The sequence below is a fragment of the Scylla paramamosain genome, chromosome 14 (genome assembly GCF_035594125.1).
Source record: "Scylla paramamosain isolate STU-SP2022 chromosome 14, ASM3559412v1, whole genome shotgun sequence".
Taxonomy (NCBI): Eukaryota; Metazoa; Arthropoda; class Malacostraca; order Decapoda; family Portunidae; genus Scylla; species Scylla paramamosain.
The window spans coordinates 3,200,577-3,222,755 of record NC_087164.1 but is presented as its reverse complement, the minus strand read 5'-3'; the positions used below and the strand labels follow the sequence as shown (position 1 = coordinate 3,222,755).

General features: G+C 36.6%; 1 protein-coding gene and 2 pseudogenes across 3 annotated transcripts; all 3 read left to right on the top strand.

Annotated features, from left to right (window-relative positions):
- Positions 1-1,240: 1,240 nt before the first annotated feature.
- LOC135106747 (uncharacterized) lies at positions 1,241-12,173 on the top strand. Of its 3 annotated transcripts, none has more exons than XM_064016012.1 (6): positions 1,241-1,262; positions 1,446-1,552; positions 1,643-1,765; positions 10,105-10,245; positions 10,399-10,508; positions 11,169-12,173. In XM_064016012.1, the coding sequence occupies exons 1-6, from the start codon at positions 1,256-1,258 to the stop codon at positions 11,602-11,604; spliced, it is 924 nt and encodes a 307-aa protein (XP_063872082.1). In that variant the 5' UTR covers positions 1,241-1,255; the 3' UTR covers positions 11,605-12,173. The 3 variants fall into 3 exon arrangements, with proteins under 3 accessions (XP_063872082.1, XP_063872081.1, XP_063872083.1); XM_064016011.1 differs by having other exon boundaries at positions 1,628-1,765; XM_064016013.1 differs by lacking the exons at positions 1,241-1,262; positions 1,446-1,552; positions 1,643-1,765 and adding an exon at positions 6,508-7,176.
- Positions 12,174-15,666: 3,493 nt separating this feature from the next.
- LOC135106744 (cytochrome c oxidase subunit 1-like) lies at positions 15,667-17,513 on the top strand (annotated as a pseudogene).
- A 434-nt stretch (positions 17,514-17,947) lies between these two features.
- LOC135106743 (cytochrome c oxidase subunit 3-like) lies at positions 17,948-21,191 on the top strand (annotated as a pseudogene).
- The last annotated feature ends 988 nt before the right edge of the window (positions 21,192-22,179 follow it).

The following is a 22,179-nucleotide window of genomic DNA, read 5'->3' as shown; positions in this document are numbered from 1 at the left end:
TTGTGCTTTGTACTTATAATTATCTTCCTAGTTAGCAATATAAGTGCATGTATACATGCATGTGTGTGTACGCAGTGGGTGTTTGAGGACAAGATCACGTCACCCTACGTCATAATTTTTTTTCTGAAATTTCCTCTCTGGTATATGGCACACTGGTCACACACAGGGTTGCCACAGCTTGAGTTTTTATACAAGATCTTGGGTTTTCGTCTCCTGTCTTGGGTTCTTGGGTATTTATTGGAAGAATAGCCAGTATCTTGAATTTTTTAAACATCCAGATGAATGAAATCGAAAATATCTAAGTTTTAGTAATTAGTATGGAATATTTGTATATGATAAAGTATTAGCATACCCGGTTATCCCTGACCAACAAGTACCGTTCCTGTTCGTTCCTCGGAGAGACCCGCCAGACGCAATATACCCGTGCTTAACTCGTACCGTACGTGTCTCTTCCTAGGACAGACCCCAATGGACGCGTCCCGTGACTCCCGTACCAGATCAGTCTCCCGCCCGCTACCTACCGCTAGTCACAGGTCTACAGCTGCGCGTTTGGTTTCACTCATTAACAATGAGTTGCAGTGATAATAGTGACACAGAGAATCCCATTCCCAGCACTAGTGGATGTAATACACCCCCTAAAAAGAAAAGAAAACCATGGTATCACCAAGGATTTAATGCGGAATGGCTGAATGACCCAGAATTCAAAGAGTGGCTTAAACCAGATGCAAATGACAAATATGTTGCTTTATGCAGTGTATGCGATTGTAAATTTCGTAACACAAATAGAAGTGGACTATTAAACCATAAGTCATCGTCTAAGCACACAAAAAACCTGGCAGCAAAAAAAAGTAGCATAAAAATGCAACAATTTTTTTCAAAGAAAAAAACTGCAGAAGATCCTCAAGACGAAGTAGCTACTGCAGAGTTGTTACTTTCTGCATTCATGGCTGAACACGGAATGCCCTTTCATCAGGCTGAACATCTGAGTGAGTTGGTAAAGAAAATGTTCCCAAAGTGTGAAGTTGCCCAGAAAATGTCTATGAAAAAGACAAAAGCATCGACAAGAAGTTCCCTGCTTTGAATGGAAACCATCAAAAGATCTCATAAGTGACATGAAAAATGGCAAAATTCGTCAGCGATATGGGACCAAGTGTAGCAGCAGCCAACAGGCAACGCTGTATCCTGCTGATGACACGGAGGTTGCCAGTGGTAGCGAGGAAGGAACACAAGTTTATGTACAATAATATTCTGCTGTATGAAAGGTGAGTTAAAGAAGCTACATTTGTGTTCTCATGTTCATGTAAGAAAAATTAGTTTCATGTACCTTGGATATTTTAAGTCGATCTTGGAGATTTTGAATGAGATGTCTTGGATATTTCTGTTTTGTCCAGTGGCAACACTGGTCACACATAAAAGTCAAGCATTACTTTTCTTTGGAACTTCAGTTGGCAAGATGACTTCACAGAGCAAGGAAGGGCTTCGCCAAGTGAGGGAGAACGAGCTGGATGCACTGAAAGAGAGGCTAATCCGCCACTTGCCCCATTCCTTCATTGTGAGTATACACTTCCGGAGACAAATAGACATGAAATAATTTCCATTTAATTTTCGCCTTGAATGACAAATAAAGGAACTTTCTACCAAGGTGTATGGCAGCGTGTGTTTGGCTAAGCGTTACGGCCTGCATTGCCTCCACCCCGTCTCCATTCTGGTACCTGTCGGCACACGTCTTTCGTGTTTCACTGTCATCTGCACTAGAACTTCAGACGTAAGTACAGCGCTGTACCCTGTCCTTTATCTTTGTTCAACCTTGCTTTCCCGTACTGATAATCTGTACTAATTCTAATAGACCTATATCTTTCCTGTAATGTGGGGACCAGAACTGCACAGCGTAGTCTTGATGAGGTCTGATCAGCGCCAAGTATAACTTTAATATTAATTCCGGCCTTCTACTTTTAACACTCCTAAAAATTAATCCTAGTATCCTATTTGCACTGTTTCTGGCCTCTATGCATTGTTTTCTTAGACGGATTTCAGAGCTAACTATAACTCCTAAATCTTTCTCGTACCCTGTACTTACCAGAGTTTCATTGTTTAATGTGTACCTACTGTGTGGGTTTCCTCTACCTACGCTAAGTACTTTGCATTTGTTGATATTAAATTGCATTTACCATCTGTCCGTCCATTCATTCATCCTATCTAAATCTGCCTGCAAGGCAATGACATCGATTCTGACCTAATTAATCTATCTATCTTTGTGTCATCCGCAAATTTACTAACATCACTACTAATTCCATTATCCAAGTCATTGATATATATTAGAAATAACAATGGCCCTAATACTGATTCCTGTGGCACCCCACTAATTACATGACCCCAATCGGATTTCGAACCGTTTATTACAACTCTTTGTCGCCTGTCGCTAAGCCATGACCTTATCCAGCCATCCTTCCCATCTATCCCGTGTGCTCTAACCTTTCTCAGGAGCCTTTAATGGGGTACCCTGTCAAATGCTTTACCAAAATCCAGATATAAGATATCATAACTATCACCATTATCTACTGCCTCGTACAATTTACTGTAAAAATTTAACAAGTTTGTCAAGCAAGACTTCCCCTTCGTGAAGCCATACTGTGACTGATTTATCAAGTTATGTTTGTCTAAATGTTCCCTAATGTTCCTCGCTATTATTGACTCCAATATTTTACCTACAACTGAAGTTAAGCTGACAGGTCTGTAATTAGACGCTAAAGTTTTATCTCCTTTCTTAAAGATGGGTACTATATTAGCCTGCCTCCACATTACTGGTACCTCACCAGACTCAAGTGATTTCCTAAAGATAGAAACTTACGGCTCATTAATAACCTCTTTGCATTCCTTAAGTACTCTGGGATATATTTCATCTGGTCCTGGTGTCTTTAACTTTTTTAGTCTATCTATAACACGGAGTGAGAAATATATATATAGGCTTGTAAACTTCTGGACGGCCGAGAGAATGATATTAATCATCTCGAGGTGCTTTGGGACACCTGCACTGCAAACATCCAACCTGAGACATGGGAAAGAGAGCGGCCGGATCAACGTTAATGCCCAGTGGGACAATAAACCCCAACCGGCCAGACCTGTGGCTTGCCCTGGGCCGACAGGGTTGGGTCACTTATGACAGGTCAACCATGTCTTGCATTGCTGACACGGTGTTTTATCCATTAATTATAATACCTGACCACCATGGTTTTTTGTTTTTTCTGCTTTGAAAATAAGAAAATAAATTGCAAGAACTAGGCAATTATAGTGTCTCAAGAATGTTTCCATTGCGACAATGAATGGTAACGTCACTGAGTGGGTCACACCGCTCAAATGAGACATGCGGTAATGCCTTAAACGATTATATATATATATATATATATATATATATATATATATATATATATATATATATATATATATATATATATATATATATATATATATATATATATATATATATATATACGAGTATATATCAGGCGTCGCCTGCAGTACTATACCCAAGCGCCATTTCTTAAAATTCTCAGGAAACAGCTCTAAAGTTTTCAAAGTATAGAAAAATTTTCTCCAAAACTATTACAGCTAGGATTCTTATACCCTTTTAAAGCTCATAGTTTCTATATTTCAACACGAGTCCTTTGTAAATCATTTTTTTTTTGTTATATTTTCTGTGCCAAAGGACTCGTGTTAAAATGGTATCACAGAGAGATAATGGATTTTTTTCAGGTATTTTCTGAACCATTTTCTTTAATTTGTAAATCATATTTTTTTTTTATATTTTTCTGTGCCAAATTAAAGAAAATATTTCAGAAAATACCTGAAAAAATTCCATCATTTAATAGCGTCCCTTGCCAGAGAAAATGCAAATCCCAACAAATAATAATAAGAATAATAAAGTTTCACATGATACAGAGCGAGTGATAGGTACGTGTTTGTGATATAAAACAAAGCAGGCGGGCCCGCTTCAACCCAGGCTAGGGACGAGAGCAAGAGTAATCGGAGCACGCTCCACACAGACTTGGAACGAGACTGTCTATCCTGGTTTGGCGCATGAGTAGTCATGCACGCTGTCCTCTCAGGAACTGGTGGATGAGTATACTACTGCACCAATATATAGGCTAAAGCAGCCCTTTAGCCAAAAAGGTCCAAAATCTAAACAATTATTATGGACTTACAACCTTATTTTCTGAGCGATGTCTCTCAATAACCATATAGAACAGACCTCTGTGATACCATTATTTCTCTGTGATACCATTATCTCGAATTCCGTAAGGGTGGCGCTTGGGTATACTACTGCACGCGACACATCATATATATATATATATATATATATATATATATATATATATATATATATATATATATATATATATATATATATATATATATATATATATATATATATATATATATATATATATATATATATATATATATATATATATATATGAGAGAGAGAGAGAGAGATGGCTTGGGTAAGAGACTCGAGGGATTAGCATTAACACGTAAAGGGTATACCAAAGTCTAGGAGAGTCAAGTGTCCGGTAGTGTTTATCGAGTCACCAAAACAATGTCAAACTCTGCGCCACACCCCGGAACACTGCCACCCAATGGGGAGTTTTCGGAACTAAACCGTTAGATGTCGTTGCTGCTCATCTAATTATAGGAAAGAGAGCTAAAATATTGTTGTAGTAAATCCCAGGTGCGTAAAGATGCATAGAACATTGATCATCATGATGTAGCGACTTTTCTATATCCGGTGTGGGTAATATTGAGAGAACGTGGTCAAATTATTTATTTATTTTTTTGTGTGTGTGTGATTATCGAGTAAACTGCTAGCATTATCTTAAATAAAGCATATTACAAGTATAAAAACAATTGATTTGGGCAATGAAAAAATAAAAAATCACATTATACTATATAGTATGACAACCTACTCAGTAACATCGTGATATATGGCTTTTTTTTTTTTTTTTTTTTTGTGGGCATTTTAGCATCCCTCTCACGAAGCGAGCGACAAGGCAAAGTAATGGAGAACCAAAATAAACATCTCTCAGGCGATCCTGCTGCTGCTGTAGTGTCCAGCTACCGTAATCCATTGCTTAGGGCGTAGTGGAGATGGGCACCGCAGCAACATTCAACTTCTTGTCCAACAACGTGTTTCTTAAGTTCAACCAGCGCGGCCGAGTCAGGTGTTTGTTTTGGTTCGAGATACAGCATTACTATCGCCAGGACACTCGAGTTGCCAATTTTTTTTTTTTTTTATTAAAATTGCCGTTTCCATAAACTAGGAAGGAGATCTATGTAATTTGGACTTTTGACTGTCACAGACATGTTGCCTTTATGTTTACTGTCGTCTAGATTAAGAAGTTTCCAACCAAGAGTGTATTCATTTGGAAATCCTAAGATGACCAAATAAATCTAAATGCCGATTCACTAGAAAATCAACTTATATACATTTGTTCATGAAAAGAGTTTGATTTTACTTGTGTTACTACTTAGAAGGGATTACGTTGAAAAAAATATATTATATAAGCCCATTGCATCTTCATGTAAATAGAATAACACTGTAGGTATTGTAACGCCCGGGTATTATTGTTGTTTAGTCTAAGTTGCCTTTATTTCTTTCTGTGGGATTGAGTGTGTGACGTGCGTGTGTGTGTGTCAGCTGTGCCTGGTGTCTGGCAGTGGTGCATGGATGGCGGGAGAGAAGTCGCGTGACTGCAGTGACTGGGCAGTGTGTTGTTGGCCCCGCTCTGGATAACTTGTCTTTGCGTGTCCTCCGTGCCGAGTGCCTGTTGCGTGAGCCTGAAGAGTTTGACTGTCCCTGCCTGTGTCTGTAACTGCCTGTAACTAACGGAACTAGTAAAGGAAGAAAGTGTTGCCCACTGTTTGTCTACCCGCTCTGTCTGGCTGTGCGTGAATCACGTGGGACGTGGTACCCTTAGCATCTCTTGTCTAGCCTGCTGGTGTTCCCGAGTGCTGTCCTGACTGTCGGGGAATTGTGGGCGTCTACGGGAGTGCTGAGGTTTGTGCTTTCGTAACAGTATATTTGATATTGCTTGTATGTGAGAGAAGAGTTTGTGTCTGTGCTGCTGCTGCCACCTGGTGACAACCACTAGTTCTGAAAACTCCCCATTGAGATAGCATCCAGGGCCCGCCATGCTCCGCCGTGAGGGAGGGGCTTGTGCCTCATGCGATTGTGATGCAGTCATTTCAACTCCACACCTAGGCTTACAGGATTAGGCATCTGTACTACGGCCACATTAGACGCACGGTAATTATTACTTTTCAAGAAAAAAGTGCATATAATGCGCCCGCAAATACGGTATATTAGGGGGCCGGCTGGAGCCTCTGAATAATCAACACTCAAAAAATCCTTCCTGCCCCAACATGGGCGGGAGTCACTGATCTAAACTCGTGTGTGTGTGTGTGCGTGTGTGTGTGTGTGTGTGTGTGTGTGTGTGTGTGTGTGTGTGTAACGTACTCTCCAGGGGAGAATATTATCAAGGGATCCTAAAACTAGGGCTGATAATTTCGGGAATATCTCAGTGTGCCTGAGATTCCTCTCTGTCAGGTGTTCTTCTTTGCCTTTATTAACCCCTAGTGATGTTGTCACCAATATCTTCTGTCTTGTGTATCCTCTTCTTCCGGTGTCATATTGGATATGCACTCCCCCAAAATAAGTACTCCCCAGTACAAATTCATTATTAAAGGTAATCCCCGAGTCATTATTCCATATGGCAAATGTACTCTCTCCTGTGAAATAAGTACTCCCACACTTAGGAAGGATGAGGAGGTAATGAGACATAGAAACGAATTTCGTGAATTCAATTCCAATTCGACTATCCTTTGTGGACTCGAACGTGCTCGTCTACGCATTTGAAACTGAGATCGCGGAACGAAACCGACCCAGCCACAAAGGTAATTGAACTTTACAGTTTGCTGCCAGTGTCCTGATTGTTGTTGACAATGCCGCACGTGCCATTTGACTTTATATATCAGTATCTTCTGAAAGGTGTGTGGCCCCCTACTGTATGTACCAAAGGGGAAAAAGCCAACTTCCGAAAGGCATGTAGACCCTTTGCTGTTAAGGGTGAAGAACTATTCTACAAGAAGGTGAAAAATGACGAGACTGGAGAGAAAGTGGAGGTAAGATAAGCAGACATGTTTCATCATTAAAGCATTCTCTCTCTCTCTCTCTCTCTCTCTCTCTCTCTCTCTCTCTCTCTCTCTCTCTCTCTCTCTGTTTCATCATTAAAACATTAAGTTCATATAAGAACTTCGGGCTCGTTGAAGTAAAATCTCGTACCTATTTATGAAATGAAATCTATTATTGGTATTGTACCAAGGCCAATACACAATCAATCCATCATTAACCCTCCCAGACAGTCAGACTCAGACTTAAGACTAAGGAGTCTTAGTGATTCATTGTTAAAAATACCAGGGTTTACATCAAAGAATTGCCTTACACACTCGTATGTTTTTCTTGCACTTTCTACATGTTCAACTGTACGTCTCTTTCCCTCACTCCCTCCCTCACTCCACTCCAGCCATCCCTCCATCCGTCCCTTACTCCCATCCTGTCTTCTTTCCATCCCCTTCCTCCTTCTCTCCTTCCCTTCCTCCCTCCCTCTAATTCTTCATCCATCCCTTTCTAATATACTCCTTCCTCCCCCAGCTGCTGTTATGTGTCCTCTCAACAAAGACTGAACAACAACGAGCAATTCGATGTGCTTACAAAGGCCTTGGTACCAGTATTGAAAGTAAAAGTATGAGTGGACATCGGGTAATAACGGCAATGACGAATGTTCTAAACAGAAAATTTTATTGGCGTACAATGGATGCTGATATCAAAGAATATTGCAAGCAATGTCAGATGTGTCAAAGTCTATCCCAAGTGGAGGCAAGAGAAACCTCCCTTACAGAATGTTCCTGTCCCAAAAGCTGTGATGCAACAGATTGGAGTCAACATTGCTTAACTTCCTGAGTGTGATGAATATCATTACTTTATCCTTGCAATAGATTATTTTTCCAGATGGACTGAAGAGGACCCCTTGAAAGATAAGACAGCAGCTTCAGTGGCCAACTTCCTATTCAAGATAATATGTCGTCATTCTTATGTCAAAATTCAAATCAATGACCAAGGAAGAGAGTTTGTGAACTATGTGTCTACAGAGTTGCATCGCCTCACTGGAGTCCATCAACGAGTGACAAGTGCTTATCATCCACAAGCAAACGGCCTTGTCGAAAAACAGAATGGGACCATCAAGAATAAGCTTCTCAAGGTTTTACAAGGAAAACTTGATGGATGATCAAGATGTCTTGAGCCACTGCTATTTGCTCATCATACAACTGTACATCGATCAACAAAGATGACACCATTTTTCCTAATGTATGGAAGATGTATGTATGGATTGCCGTATGTATGTATGGAAGACGTAATGTATGGATTGCCTGTAGATATTGCCAACCTTTTAGATAGTGATGATACTACTGATGACAACTCCAATTCTATTCATGAAGATGATAGCAACTCTGATGAAGAAATCTGGGAGTTTGATGAAGATGAAGTGATGAAAGTGATGGAAGGAATGATGGAGATTAAGGAAAAGGCACATGATGCAGCTCATAACAATATCAAATTTGCATAGGCAACGCAAAAACAGCAATATGACAAAAGTCAAGGACTGACTCGTTCTTCCCTTACAGAAGGGCAGCAAGTTTTACTGAAGGATATGTACAGAAAGGACAGGAAAGGTGGTAAGACCGCTTTACCTTTCAAGGGGCCTTATGTTATCGTAAAGATTTATGACAATCAAGCTTGTACACTGAAGAATGAAAAAGGTGAAGTTCTAAAGATGAAGCAAAATATTGCTAACTTGAAGCCATTCTTTGCTCCTCTCAAAGAAGATGAAAGTCTAGAGGAAGAAAAGGAAAAGGAAAAAGAGACAGCTGAATATGATGTTAAAGTCAACAAGATCGAACGAAATGCTCCTTGCACTTACAACACTGTCACTGGTCACTGGCAAAATCAAAAGGCTGCTCAACTACAACTGACTATTCAGAGCAATCATCCCCCACGAAAAAGAGGATGTTTACTCACCAAGCCAGCAATACTTGAGAGGATGAATGGTGATAGCAATTGTTTCTTTTGGTACGTATACTATACAATCTCATTTAAAGTACAATTTGTGTCAATGAGAGCTTGAATAGTCTGGCTTAATGAAACTTTAAAACCAATCTCATTCATGTTTTTTTTACAGGGCCATCTCGTTTGCTATTACTGAGGCTCAGTCATCGCACGTCACAATTAGGAAGGCTACTGTTAACCATATGATGACAAAAACAGAAGAGTTAAAAAGCCATGTGCAACACGTTGAAGAACATCTGGGCAAGATGACAACGACCAGTGAATGGGCAACAGATGCCGAGCTATTTGCAGCGGCTTCACTACTTGAAACAGACATAATTCTGTGGTTACAGAGGAGATTGGGCCCTGTTTGGACGAAATGTCTTGGAAAAGTCATGTAGTCTCAGCGATTCGGATCTTTGTGATAAACGTGTTATTTACCTGCAACAACATACCAACAGTAACCATTTTGATTATGTCAAAGGAATTATGTAGATATAGATCGTAAATATAAATGGATGTTATTGATCATCTGCAGAGGGACAAATATACAATTTAAGGTAATTTTGTTTTAATGATTTTAAATTGTATGGGAGTATTTATTCCACGGGGACCAATCAATATTCCATATGATATATGTACCGGGGAGTCCATATATTATATGGAATAATGACTGTGGGAGTACTTTTATCATATGGAATTTCTGCTGGGGAGTATTTTCTTATGGGAGTCCATATTTCATAGTTGTCTCGTATCTCTTTGATTTCCATCTCTCCACCTAAGCCTGTCTTCCCCTGTTAGGTGTTCTCAGAGGAATATCTTTGTATACACAGAATGTTGAGCCGCATGATTGCTTCCTCCCAGACAGAAAAGAAGGTAACTGCATTAATTAAGTTTTAATACCAACCATGACAAATAAAAAGTTCTGAGACTTTAGAACTTTACAGGGACCACACGACATCCAAGTGTTCTGGAGCCTTGAGGAACACACTGCCGAGGACGTGGCCGACTACCTCTTTCACACCCTTGATCTGGATTGGAGTCAACATTTGTTTTCAATAAGCCTCCCTGATATTCTGCTGCCGTCAGTGAGTTGCGCCAATTTGGTCTTTTTGCTGTATCCTGGGTATAAGCTTTGCTTATGAATCAACACAGAAATAATAAAGCAAGACAGGATTAATAAAATATAATTCACAATAGCGTTTCTCTCAATATAACACTAAGTGGCGTTTCTTCTGCAGCTCCAGTTGCTGGAGAACATCGGAGGCCGGCAAGTGCGGATTCAGCCCAAGTTACATGGACATCTGTACATCTTCCAAGAACCAGCAATACTGAGCACCAAGCAAATAAAGTTGGTGCCACGCCAATGTTTATAAATTATTTTTGAGTTAATATACATACATGTAAAGTATGTCAAGTTTTGGATCTGGGCGTTGAAACATAAGAAATAAGGGAAGCTGCAAGAGGTGACCAGGCTTACGCATGGAAGTACCTGCATGAAATATACCACCTATCATCCCCATCCATAAATCTGTCTAATCTTCTCTTAAAGCTCCCTAATGTTTTAGCACTAACATCTTGATTACCAAGTCCGTTCCATTCATCTACCACTCTATTTGAGAACCAATTTATTCCTATCTCTTTCTTAAACCTAAATTTTTCAAGCTTGAACCCGTTATTTCTTGTTCTGTCCTAGTTGCTGATCCTTAGAATTTTGCTTACGTTCCCCTTGTTATAACCCTTATACCACTTAAAGACTTTTAACAGGTCCCCTCCTAACCTTACGTCTCTCTAAAGAATGTAAATTTAACAGTTTCAATCTCCCCTCATATGGAATACTCCTCATCCCCTGTATCCTTTTAGTCATTCTCCTTTGTACTGATTCTAATAGACCTATATCCTTCCTGTAATGTGGGTACCAGAACTGCATAGCGTAGTCTAGATGAGGTCTGACCAGTGCGAAATAGAACTTTAATATTACTTCAGGACTTCATTGGGGTTTCTCTTACAGGCTGCTCCCAGAATATCAAGTGACCCACCTGAAGGAGGATGACGTGTCACTGATATGGAAAAACTGGGAGTTCAACTCTTTGGACTCAGTGAACAGTATGAGGCACAGCATCATCAACTTCCCGTCCGTTGGCATCCGCAAGCGCATCCCTACAGACAATACCGGGCAGCTGCAAGAGGAAGCAGGGGAGACATTAGTGTCGTGGGTTCGAATGAGTAAATATGGGTATATGGGCAGCACCTTCACGTTACCGCAGCATCGACGCAGAGGTTTGGCTAGCACGGCTACTCTGATCTTGACTCGGCAGCTACAGCAGGAGAGTCTCTTGCCTGCTGTCATTATTGAAAATAGCAACACCGCTTCCATCAAATTCCATAGTGATCTGGGGTTTGAGCGGCAATGTGCCCTATCTATGGTCGTGCTGCTGCCCGCTTAGGTTACATATGAACAAACAACAAAGCCACACAATGAATGCAGTGACAGAGATCACATTAATTAAGCCTTCAGGATTTCAAAGCATGAAACACTTGTGCTCGCACCAACGACGTGCCTTAACACTGAAAATCGTTGCGACACACATTGCTTTCCAAGTTATTATTTTCCTGCTCATGTCAAGACACGCTATACGAGGTGGGTGCGTTTAATAACCACGGGAAGACACAATCGCCCATTGTCCTACACACACGTGCCTGCTTGATTGCGTGCGTGCTTGATAAAGAATGCAGTGACAGAGATCACATTAAGCCTTCAGGATTTCAAAGCATGAAACACTTGTGCTCACACCAACGACGTGCCCTAACACTAAAAATCGTTGCGACACACATTGTCTTCCAAGTTATTATTTTCCTGCTCATGTCAAGACACACTATACGAGGTGGGTGCCTTTAATACCCGCGGGAAGACACAATCGCCCATTGTCCTACACACACGTGCCCAATTATTTACATATTGATTTCATATTGTGAGCTCTCATATTGTACCCTTAGATTATATTACATTGCTTCACTTGAATTTATTTGTCTACCGACCTGTATTAATTTGAGATGCATTTCCAGATAACTTAAAAGATGACTTAAGGGGGTATATCAGCCTTTTTGACCCATTTTCTATCAAAAAATGGTGAAATAAGATATTTGCTTAAAAAAATCAAACCCTGTTCTGCCAATATTTCATAGATTAAGTTTGTGTTCTGTGGCCATTTTTATAGCCTCTAGGCGGCATTTAAAGAGACATGTGCTTAGGGGTGGCATTTGAAGGTTCACTGTGAAGCATAGAAAAAAATGTACATTTTCATTTTTTATTCATATATATATACGAGTATATATATATATATATATATATATATATATATATATATATATATATATATATATATATATATATATATATATATATATATATATATATATATATATATATATATATATATATATATATATATATATATATAATTTTTTTTTTGCTTGCAAAACATGGTATCTATCTGAACAGCTGGCGTCGCCTCACTGCCTCAGGAGTCAGGACCACCTCCCGTGTCCTTGGGGACTTTCAAGAGAGCCCAGAGGGTGCAGTGCATAAAGCTGTAAAGGGTGGAGGGGTCGTGAGTTGCATGGGCCAAGCGAATTATTGTTGTCATTGTTGTAGAGGGGTTAGGCAGGCTGAGACAGCGATTGCTTGGTAATCACTAATAATGACATGGTAATGTTTTGGGATTTCTGTAACAGCGGTCGGTTACGAAGGTGAAGACCATATATTTCTTTCTCGTTTATTATTTTTATGATGAATAAATTTACCACTCAACACGGTAATATATACATATATATATATATATATATATATATATATATATATATATATATATATATATATATATATATATATATATATATATATAAATAAGCCTTTCAGTTTAGTGAGTGGTTGCTTAGTTGGAATTTCTGTTAAAGGTGGGATCAGGATGAGATCAGATAAGTACTTGGGAGTGTCACACTCTGGTGAATGAGATCGACAGAAGCCTCCTCTACATACTCACACATAGTTCCTTAGTGAGAGTATAGCTCTCATTGCACTGTGTAATGAAAGAGGAAATAAAAAAAATCTGACCCATACATCGACCCATGTTTTTTAGAGACAGGTAATTTTCTTGATGGAGAGGGCAACACATTTAACTGGGAATTTATAAAAAAAAGACTTCATAAGCTACAAGAAAAGGAAGGGTAATGAAAGAGGAAATAAAAAAAAATTGGATCCATTCATCCATCCATCCATCCATGTTTTTTGGAGATAAGTAATTTTCTTGATGGAGAAAGCAAAACATTTAAGTAGGAATTTATAAAAAGACTTAATGAGCTATAATGAAAGGAAGGATCTGTATCTCGGGAATAGGGTTTTTATTTTATTTACTTTTTATTTTTATTTCTCTTTTTTTTTTGTGTGTGTAGGAGGGTACACTGGCCAAGGGCAACAAAAATCCAATAAATAAAAAAAAAAAAAGCCCACTGAGATGCTAGTCCCATAAAAAGGTCCAAGGCGGTAGTAAAAATTTGAAGGATAAATGTCTTGAAACCTCTCTCTTGAAGGAATTCAAGTCATAAGAAGGTGGAAATACAGAAGCAGGCAGGGAGCTTCAGAGTTTAACAGAAGGGGATGAATGACTGAGAATACTTGTTAACTCTTGCATTAGAGAGGTAGACAAAATAGGGGTGAGAGAAAGAAGAAAGTCTTGTGCAGCGAGGCCGCGGGAGGAGGGGAGGCATGCAGTTAGAAATATCAGAAAAGCAGTTAGCATGAAAATAGCGGTAGAAGACAGCTAGGGATGCAACATTGCGGCAATGAGAGAGAGGCTGAAGACAGTCAGTTAAAGGAAAGGAGTTGATGAGACGAAAAGTTTTTGATTCCACCATCTAGAAGAGCGGTATAAGTGGAAACACCCCCAGACAAGTGAAGCATACTCCATACATGGACGGATAAGGCCCTTGTATAGAGTTAGCAGCTGGGGGAGGGACGGAGACGTCTTTGAACATCTAACTCCATAGAAGCTGTTTTAGCTAGAGATGAGATGTGAAGTTTCCAGTTCAAATTATAGGTAAATGACTGATCGAGGATGTTCAGTGTAGAAGAGGGGGGACAGTTGAGTGTCATTGAATAAGAGGGGGTAGTTGTCTGGAAGGTTGTGTTGAGTTGATAGATGGAGGAATTGAGTTTTTGAGGCATTGAACAATATCAAGTTTGCTCTGCCCCAATCAGAAATTTTAGAAAGATCAGAAGTCAGGTGTTCTGTAGCTTCCCTGCATGAAATGTTTACTTCATGAAGTGTTGGACGTCTATGAAAGGACATGGAAAAGTGCAGGGTGGTATCATCAGCGTAGGAGTGGATAGGACAAGATGTTTAATTTAGAAGGACATTGATGAATAATAAGAGAGTAGGTGACAGGACAGAACTCTGAGGAACACCAATGGATTTAGGAGAAGAACAGTGACCATCTACCACAGCAAAAATAGAACGGTCAGAAAGGAAACCTGAGATGAAGTTACAAAGAGTAGGATAGAAGCCGTAGTTATTGAAGGTCTAACTTGACCTCAAGCTTTTATTCTCTTAACAATTCAAAAATTTGCCCCAATATTTTTTATTTCCTACTTGACATACTCTTCCAACCTTATTTTTTTAATTACTCTTGCAGCCATTCTTTCTTTTCTTATTGGAGCCCTAGGGGGTTTAAATGTTACAAAACTACGTAAACTTATAACTTTTTCTTCTATTAATCATATATCTTGAATGCCTATTGCTATAACTATTAATGATATAATGTGATTAACATACTTTTTATTTTACTCTTTTATTTCAAGATCTGTTATTCTTCTTCTTTATACAACCCAATCCTCTTCAATCTCTGACCTAATAAATCAGAATAAAAGTAAAGCTCTTCTTAATCTTCTTCTTCCTTTAAACCTTCTATCTCTTGGAGGCTTACCTCCTTTTATAGGATTTTCACCTAAATGAATTATAATTCAACTTCTTTCATCTAAAATTTTTTTTCTCTCTTAATCCTTCTATTTTCAAGTCTAATTACTCTTTATTTTTACCTACGCCTTTTTATTCCCATAATTTTATTATCTTTCCCTTCCTTCTCCTCCTTTTTAAAAATTAAATCCTTATCAACTTTTTCCCCATTTCTAGCTATTTTTACCTTTATTAATATATTTGGTTTATGCCTGCCAATTCCATTCTCAATCTAGGATTTTAAGTTATGTAAACTAAAGGCCTTCAAAGCCTAAAAAAAAATAACCTCCTTTTAAATCCTAAGTTCCAGTGTCTAACCACATCTTTAGATTTGCTGATATTATTTTATTATTATTTATTTATTTATTTATTTATTTTATTTATTTATTTATTATTTATTATAATATTATTTTTCATTTTACTATAGAACCTAATAAGAAAGTTTTAACTTGTTTTTAGATGTACAATCTAACGTTTACATTACTCAGCCACCTTATTATGCAACGATAATTCTTTTCTACAAATCATAAAGACATTGGTACCTTATATTTTATCTTTGGAGCATGATCTGGTATACTAGGAACCTCATTAAGTTTAATTATTCGTGCCGAATTAGGACAACCGGGAACACTTATTGGTAACGACCAAATTTATAATGTTGTTGTCACCGCACATGCTTTTGTTATAATTTTCTTTATAGTTATACCAATTATAATTGAAGGATTTGGTAACTGACTAGTTCCTCTTATATTAGGAGCTCCTGATATAGCTTTCCCTCGAATAAATAATATAAGATTCTGACTTTTACCACCATCTCTAACTCTACCATTAATAAGAGGTATAGTAGAAAGAGGTGTTGGCACGGGTTGAACTGTTTATCCTCCGTTAGCAGCAGCTATTGCTCATGCAGGGGCTTCAGTCGATCTTGGAATTTTTTCTCTTCATCTCGCAGGTGTATCTTCTATCCTTGGTGCAGTCAATTTTATAACAACCGTCATTAATATAAGATCTTTTGGAATAAGAATAGACCAGATATTCCTATTCGTTTGATCTGTCTTCATCACTGCAATTCTTCTGCTTTTATCTTTACCGGTTCTAGCAGGAGCAATCACCATGCTTTTAACTGATCGAAATCTTAATACATCATTCTTTGATCCTGCTGGAGGTGGAGATCCTGTACTATATCAACATTTATTTTGATTCTTCGGTCACCCAGAAGTTTATATTCTTATTTTACCAGCATTCGGTATAATTTCCCACATTGTAAGTCAAGAATCAGGAAAAAAAGAATAATTTGGGACATTAGGTATAATCTACGCTATAATGGCTATTGGTATTTTAGGATTTATTGTCTGGGCTCATCACATGTTCACAGTAGGTATAGACGTTGACACACGAGCTTACTTTACATCAGCAACAATAATTATTGCCGTCCCAACAGGAATTAAATTTTTTAGATGACTTAGAACTCTTCATGGAACACAAATTAATTATAGTTCTTCAATGTTATGGGCTTTAGGTTTTATTTTCTTATTTACCGTCGGAGGTCTCACTGGAGTTGTTTTAGCCAATTCATCAATTGATATTATTCTCCATGACACATACGAGTATTATGTTGTAGCTCATTTTCATTATGTCCTATCTATGGGAGCTGTATTTGGTATCTTTGCTGGTATCGCTCACTGATTTTCGCTTTTTACAGGTTTATCTCTAAATCCTAAATGAATAAAAACTCATTTTTTCTATTATATTCGCCGGGGTAAATATTACCTTCTTCCCTCAACATTTTCTAGGACTCAATGGTATACCTCGACGTTACTCTGATTATCCAGAAGCTTATACAACATGAAATATTGTTTCCTCTATAGGTTCTATAGTATCTCTTGTTGCTATATTAATCTTTATAATTATTATTTGAGAAGCTCTAGTTTCTAACCGACCTGTTCTATTTACCCCCTTCCTGCCCTCCTCAATTGAATGAAATCACTCTTACCCACCTGCTGATCATTCTTATATAGAAATTCCACTAATCTCTAACTTCTAAAATGACAGACAGATGTATAGGATTTAAGCTCCTACCAGGAAGAAATTTACTCTTCTTTTAGAATTCTTCCTTATCTTTCTTTTTCTCTAATGGCAACATGAACTTTTTTAGGTCTTCAAGATGGAGCTTCTCCCTTAATAGAACAACTAATTTTCTTTCATGATCATATTATAGTTGTTCTTATTATAATTATTACCTTTGTTGGCTATATACTCGCATCGGTTCTCAGAAATTCACTTATTAAGCGATTTATACTTGAGCATCAAACTATGGAATTAATTTGAACCGCAGTTCCTGCAATTATTTTAATTTTTATTGCTCTTCCTTCTCTCCAACTCTTATACTTATTAGATGAAGTTAATAATCCGTCTATTACCTTGAAAACTGTAGGCCACCAATGATATTGAAGTTATGAATATTCTGATTTTCTTAATGTTGAATTTGATTCTTATATAACTCCTACTAATGAACTAGATTTATCAGGCTTCCGTCTATTAGATGTAGACAATCGAACCGTTCTTCCAATAAATACACAAATTCGTATTGTAATTACAGCAGCAGATGTAATTCACTCTTGGACAGTCCCGGCTTTAGGAGTTAAAGCAGACGCCCGACTTAACCAAACAAGATTCCTAATATCTCGTCCAGGATTATTCTACGGCCAATGTTCAGAGATCTGTGGAGCTAACCATAGATTTATACCTATTGTAACTGAAAGTGTTAATACAAACTCTTCTTAAATTGAATTTCTTCATACTCAGATTCACCCGATGACTGAAAGTAAGTGTAGGTCTTTTAAACCCATCATAGTATAGCGCCTACTTCTGGTGACAAGAAATTAGTTAAATTTATAATATTAATTTGTCATGTTAAAGTTATCTTTTTCAAGATATTTCTTAATGCCTCAGATAGCCCCATTACTTTGACTTTGTCTCTAGTTTTTCTTTTTGTTAACATTAATCATTTTTATTTCTTTAAATTATTTTTTTAAACCCTTCAAAAAAATTGATTTTAAAATTTCTTATTTCCATACTACTCCTTAATCTATTTGAAAATTATAGCTAATTTATTCTCAATTTTTGAACCATCTTCAAGAATTTTTAATTTTTCTTTAAATTGAGTTTCAACCCTCTTAGGCCTTATATTTATCCCTTATTTATATTGGGCTTCCCCATCACGATGATCTTTATGCTGAAGAGAAATTATTTTTACTTTACATAAAGAATTTAAAGCTCTTTTGACTCCTTACTCTCTAGGTTCAACTATATTTTTTGTTGGTTTATTTTCTATAAATCTTTATAATAATTTTTTAGGATTACTACCTTATGTTTTTACTAGATCAAGACATATAGCAATAACTTTAGCTCTTTCATTACCTCTTTGAATAACTTTAATATTTAGAGGTTGAATTAATCATACTCAACATATATTTGCCCATTTGGTTCCTCAAGGTACACCCTCTGTCCTTATACCATTTATAGTTTTAAGTGAGACTATTAGAAACATTATTCGACCTGGGACTTTAGCTGTCCGGTTAGCAGCTAATATAATTGCAGGTCATCTTCTAACTTTAGGAAATACTGGTCCTTCTATAAGATCCTCAATTCTTCTTTCAATCTTAATTTTTTCTCAAATTTTGCTACTAACTTTAGAATCTGCCGTTGCAATTATTCAATCTTATGTCTTTGCTGTTTTAAGAACTCTTTATACTGGAGAAATTAACTAATGACATCATCTCATGGTTTTCACCCCTATCACTTAGTAGACATAAGGCCTTGGCCTTTAACCGGCTCAGTTAGAGCTATAATATTAACTACAGGTTTAATTAAATGATTCCACCAATATAATATGAATCTTTTATTATTAAGATTCGTTGCCATTCTTCTGACAATATATCAATGATGACGGGATGTAACTCGGGAAGGGACCTTCCAAGGCCTTCATACTTCTGTAGTAGTTAAAGGATTACGATGAGGTATAATTCTTTTTATTGCCTCTGAAGTTCTTTTTTTCTTTTCATTTTTTTTTTTTTTTGAGCTTTCTTCCATAGAAGCCTAGCCCCTACTGTTGAAATCGGAATAGATTGACCTCCTTTTGGTATCCAACCGTTCAACCCATTCCAGATTCCTCTCCTTAATACAACTATTCTCTTATCGTCCGGAGCAACTGTAACCTGAGCTCACCATGCTATTATAGAATCTAACCATAGTCAAGCTATTCAAAGTTTAGATTTAACGATTATCTTAGGGATCTATTTTTCGCTTCTTCAAGCTTTTGAATATTTTGAAGCTCCTTTTATTATTGCCGACTCGGTATTTGGTTCTACTTTTTTTGTAGCTACAGGTTTTCATGGACTTCATGTTATTATTGGTACATCATTTTTACTTATCTGCTTTTTTCGTCTCTATTTTTGTCACTTTTCATCTAATCATCACGTTGGATTTGAAGCAGCCGCATGATATTGGCATTTTGTAGATGTAGTTTGATTATTCCTTTATGTCTTTATCTACTGACGAGGAGGATATTTTTTTTTAATATATAAAGTATATCTGACTTCCAATCAGAAAGTCTAGAATTTCTGGAAAAAAATCATTCTTACAATATTTTTTATTTCTCTCCTAACTGTATTCATTTGTTATATTATTATAACCTTAGCATCATTAATTAAAAAAAAAAAAGTTTTTGATCGAGAAAAAAAAAACTCCTTATGAATGTGGGTTTGATCCCAAAGATTCAGCTCGATTTCCATTTTCTCTTCGATTTTTTTTCTTATTGCTGTTATCTTTCTTATTTTTGATGTAGAAATCACACTTCTTCTCCCCTTAGCTTCAATTTTTAATATTACTAAAGTCTTCTCTTGATTATTCACTAGAACTCTATTCTTAATTATTATTCTTTTGGGTCTATATTATGAATGATTTCAAGGAGCTTTAGAATTTTTTTTTTTTTTTTTTTTTTTTTTTTTACGTCTAGTTTTCCCTAGTCTGTTAGGGCTGAGACGGTGCCTCCTGATGAAGGACTTTTGGATTTGGCATTTGGGAACCGTTACCCCGAGTGGATGCCCTTCCTACCCTCGGACAGTAGCCAGGATTCGAACCCGTGCGCCTGATGACCACTTGGCCCCCAAAGCGCGCTCGGTGCCACTGTACCACGGCGGCTCCTCAAGGAGCTTTAGAATGATCTAAATAATATGTTTAAGACCATGGTCTAATCTTATGACATATGAGTTGCATTCATAAAATGTTTTAAATAAACTGGTTTTATTAAATCTCTATTAGAAAGCGAAATTATCGCATTTAGTTTCGACCTAAACTTTGGCCTCTAAGCCTCTAATAATTTTGATTGAAACCAAAATTGAGGTGTATCACTGTTAATGATAAAATTGAAGTTTAACTCTTCCAATCAAGAAGGAACTTTATGACAAAAAAAAAAAAAAAGAAGCTTCTAACTTTTTTTTTTTAAGTGGTTAAATTCCGTTTATGTTCTTATTTTTATAGTGTAATTAACACGTTACATTTTCATTGTAAAACTGAAATTTTTTTTCTAAAAATACCATTATTCTCTTTTTTATATCTTGAATTCAAAGTAAATATTACATCTTAAGCGCCACAAGCTAATATTTTTTTTTAAACTATTTGAATTACTTACAAGACTTTCATCTACTTTTGCAGCTTCAATGCAATATTCTTTTTGAATTATATAAATTTAAATAATTAAAACCATAAAAATAATAATTACAACTACAGATATTTTTATAAAAACTTTAATTCTATTTAGTTGTAAAGAATTTAAAATAAAAAATATCTGGGAAAATAAATAATATAAGCCTTGGCCCCCGTAAAATTCAAATCAACCTTTATCTGCTACTCTTTCTATCCGAAATCCTATTCTTAAACTTTTCTCACTCAATTTTAAAGTTCTTAATAAAGGTATAAATCATATTGAACCTATTATTACAACTAACCTATGATTATTTATTCTTTTTAATTAATAATTTACTCTTATTAAATTATTAAATATAACCTACTAACCCCCCAAGAATTCTTACTACTAATACTATTATCTTCATTACTCTTCTTAAACAAATTATATAACATTCTGGAAATACGAGTAATCTTCATCTCAATGCTGATCCGCCTAAAATAGCCCCTAAACCTAAAATTCTTATTGAATTAGTTATTAAAAAATCTTCATCTGAGAGATTCCTAATACTCCTTAAATTATATTCTCCCGAAAGAGAGAGAAAAAAAAAAATTAAACGAAGGGTATATATCACTGTTAATCCTGTTGCTATTACATAAAGCAACAGTGCAATAAAATTAATTCACCTTATAAAAGCAATCTCTAAGATTATATCCTTTGAATAAAATCCCGCTATAAAAGGAAATCCGCATAGAGCTAAATTGGCAATAGTTATGTATGATACCGTTAATGGTATAAATTTCACTAAATTTCCTATAAATCGGATATCTTGGTAACCCCCAACTCTATGGATGATAACACCTAAAAAAAGGTGTTATCATAAAACACATAAAAAGCAAAGCTTTAAATAGTGCATGCCTTAATAAATGGAAAAAAGCTAAATCACTAAAACCTAAAGACAAAATTCTTAATATTACGCCTAGTTGACTTAAAGTTGATAAGGCAATGATTTTTTTTTAGATCGTACTCAAAATTTGCTCCTAGTCTCGCTATAAATATTGTTAAGCATGAAATAATTAATAAACTTCTTTGAATCATTGATCCTTCTAAAGCTGCTCTAAATCGAATTATTAAGTAAACTCCTGCAGTAACTAAAGTTGAAGAATGGACTAAAGCTGACACTGGGGTTGGTGCTGCTATAGCAGCCGGCAATCATGCAGAAAAAGGAATTTGAGCCCTTTTAGTTATAGCTGAAATTATTAAAAGAAACTTCAATAATATTCACCTTTCATCTATATAATATCTATAGAATAAAAAATTTCATC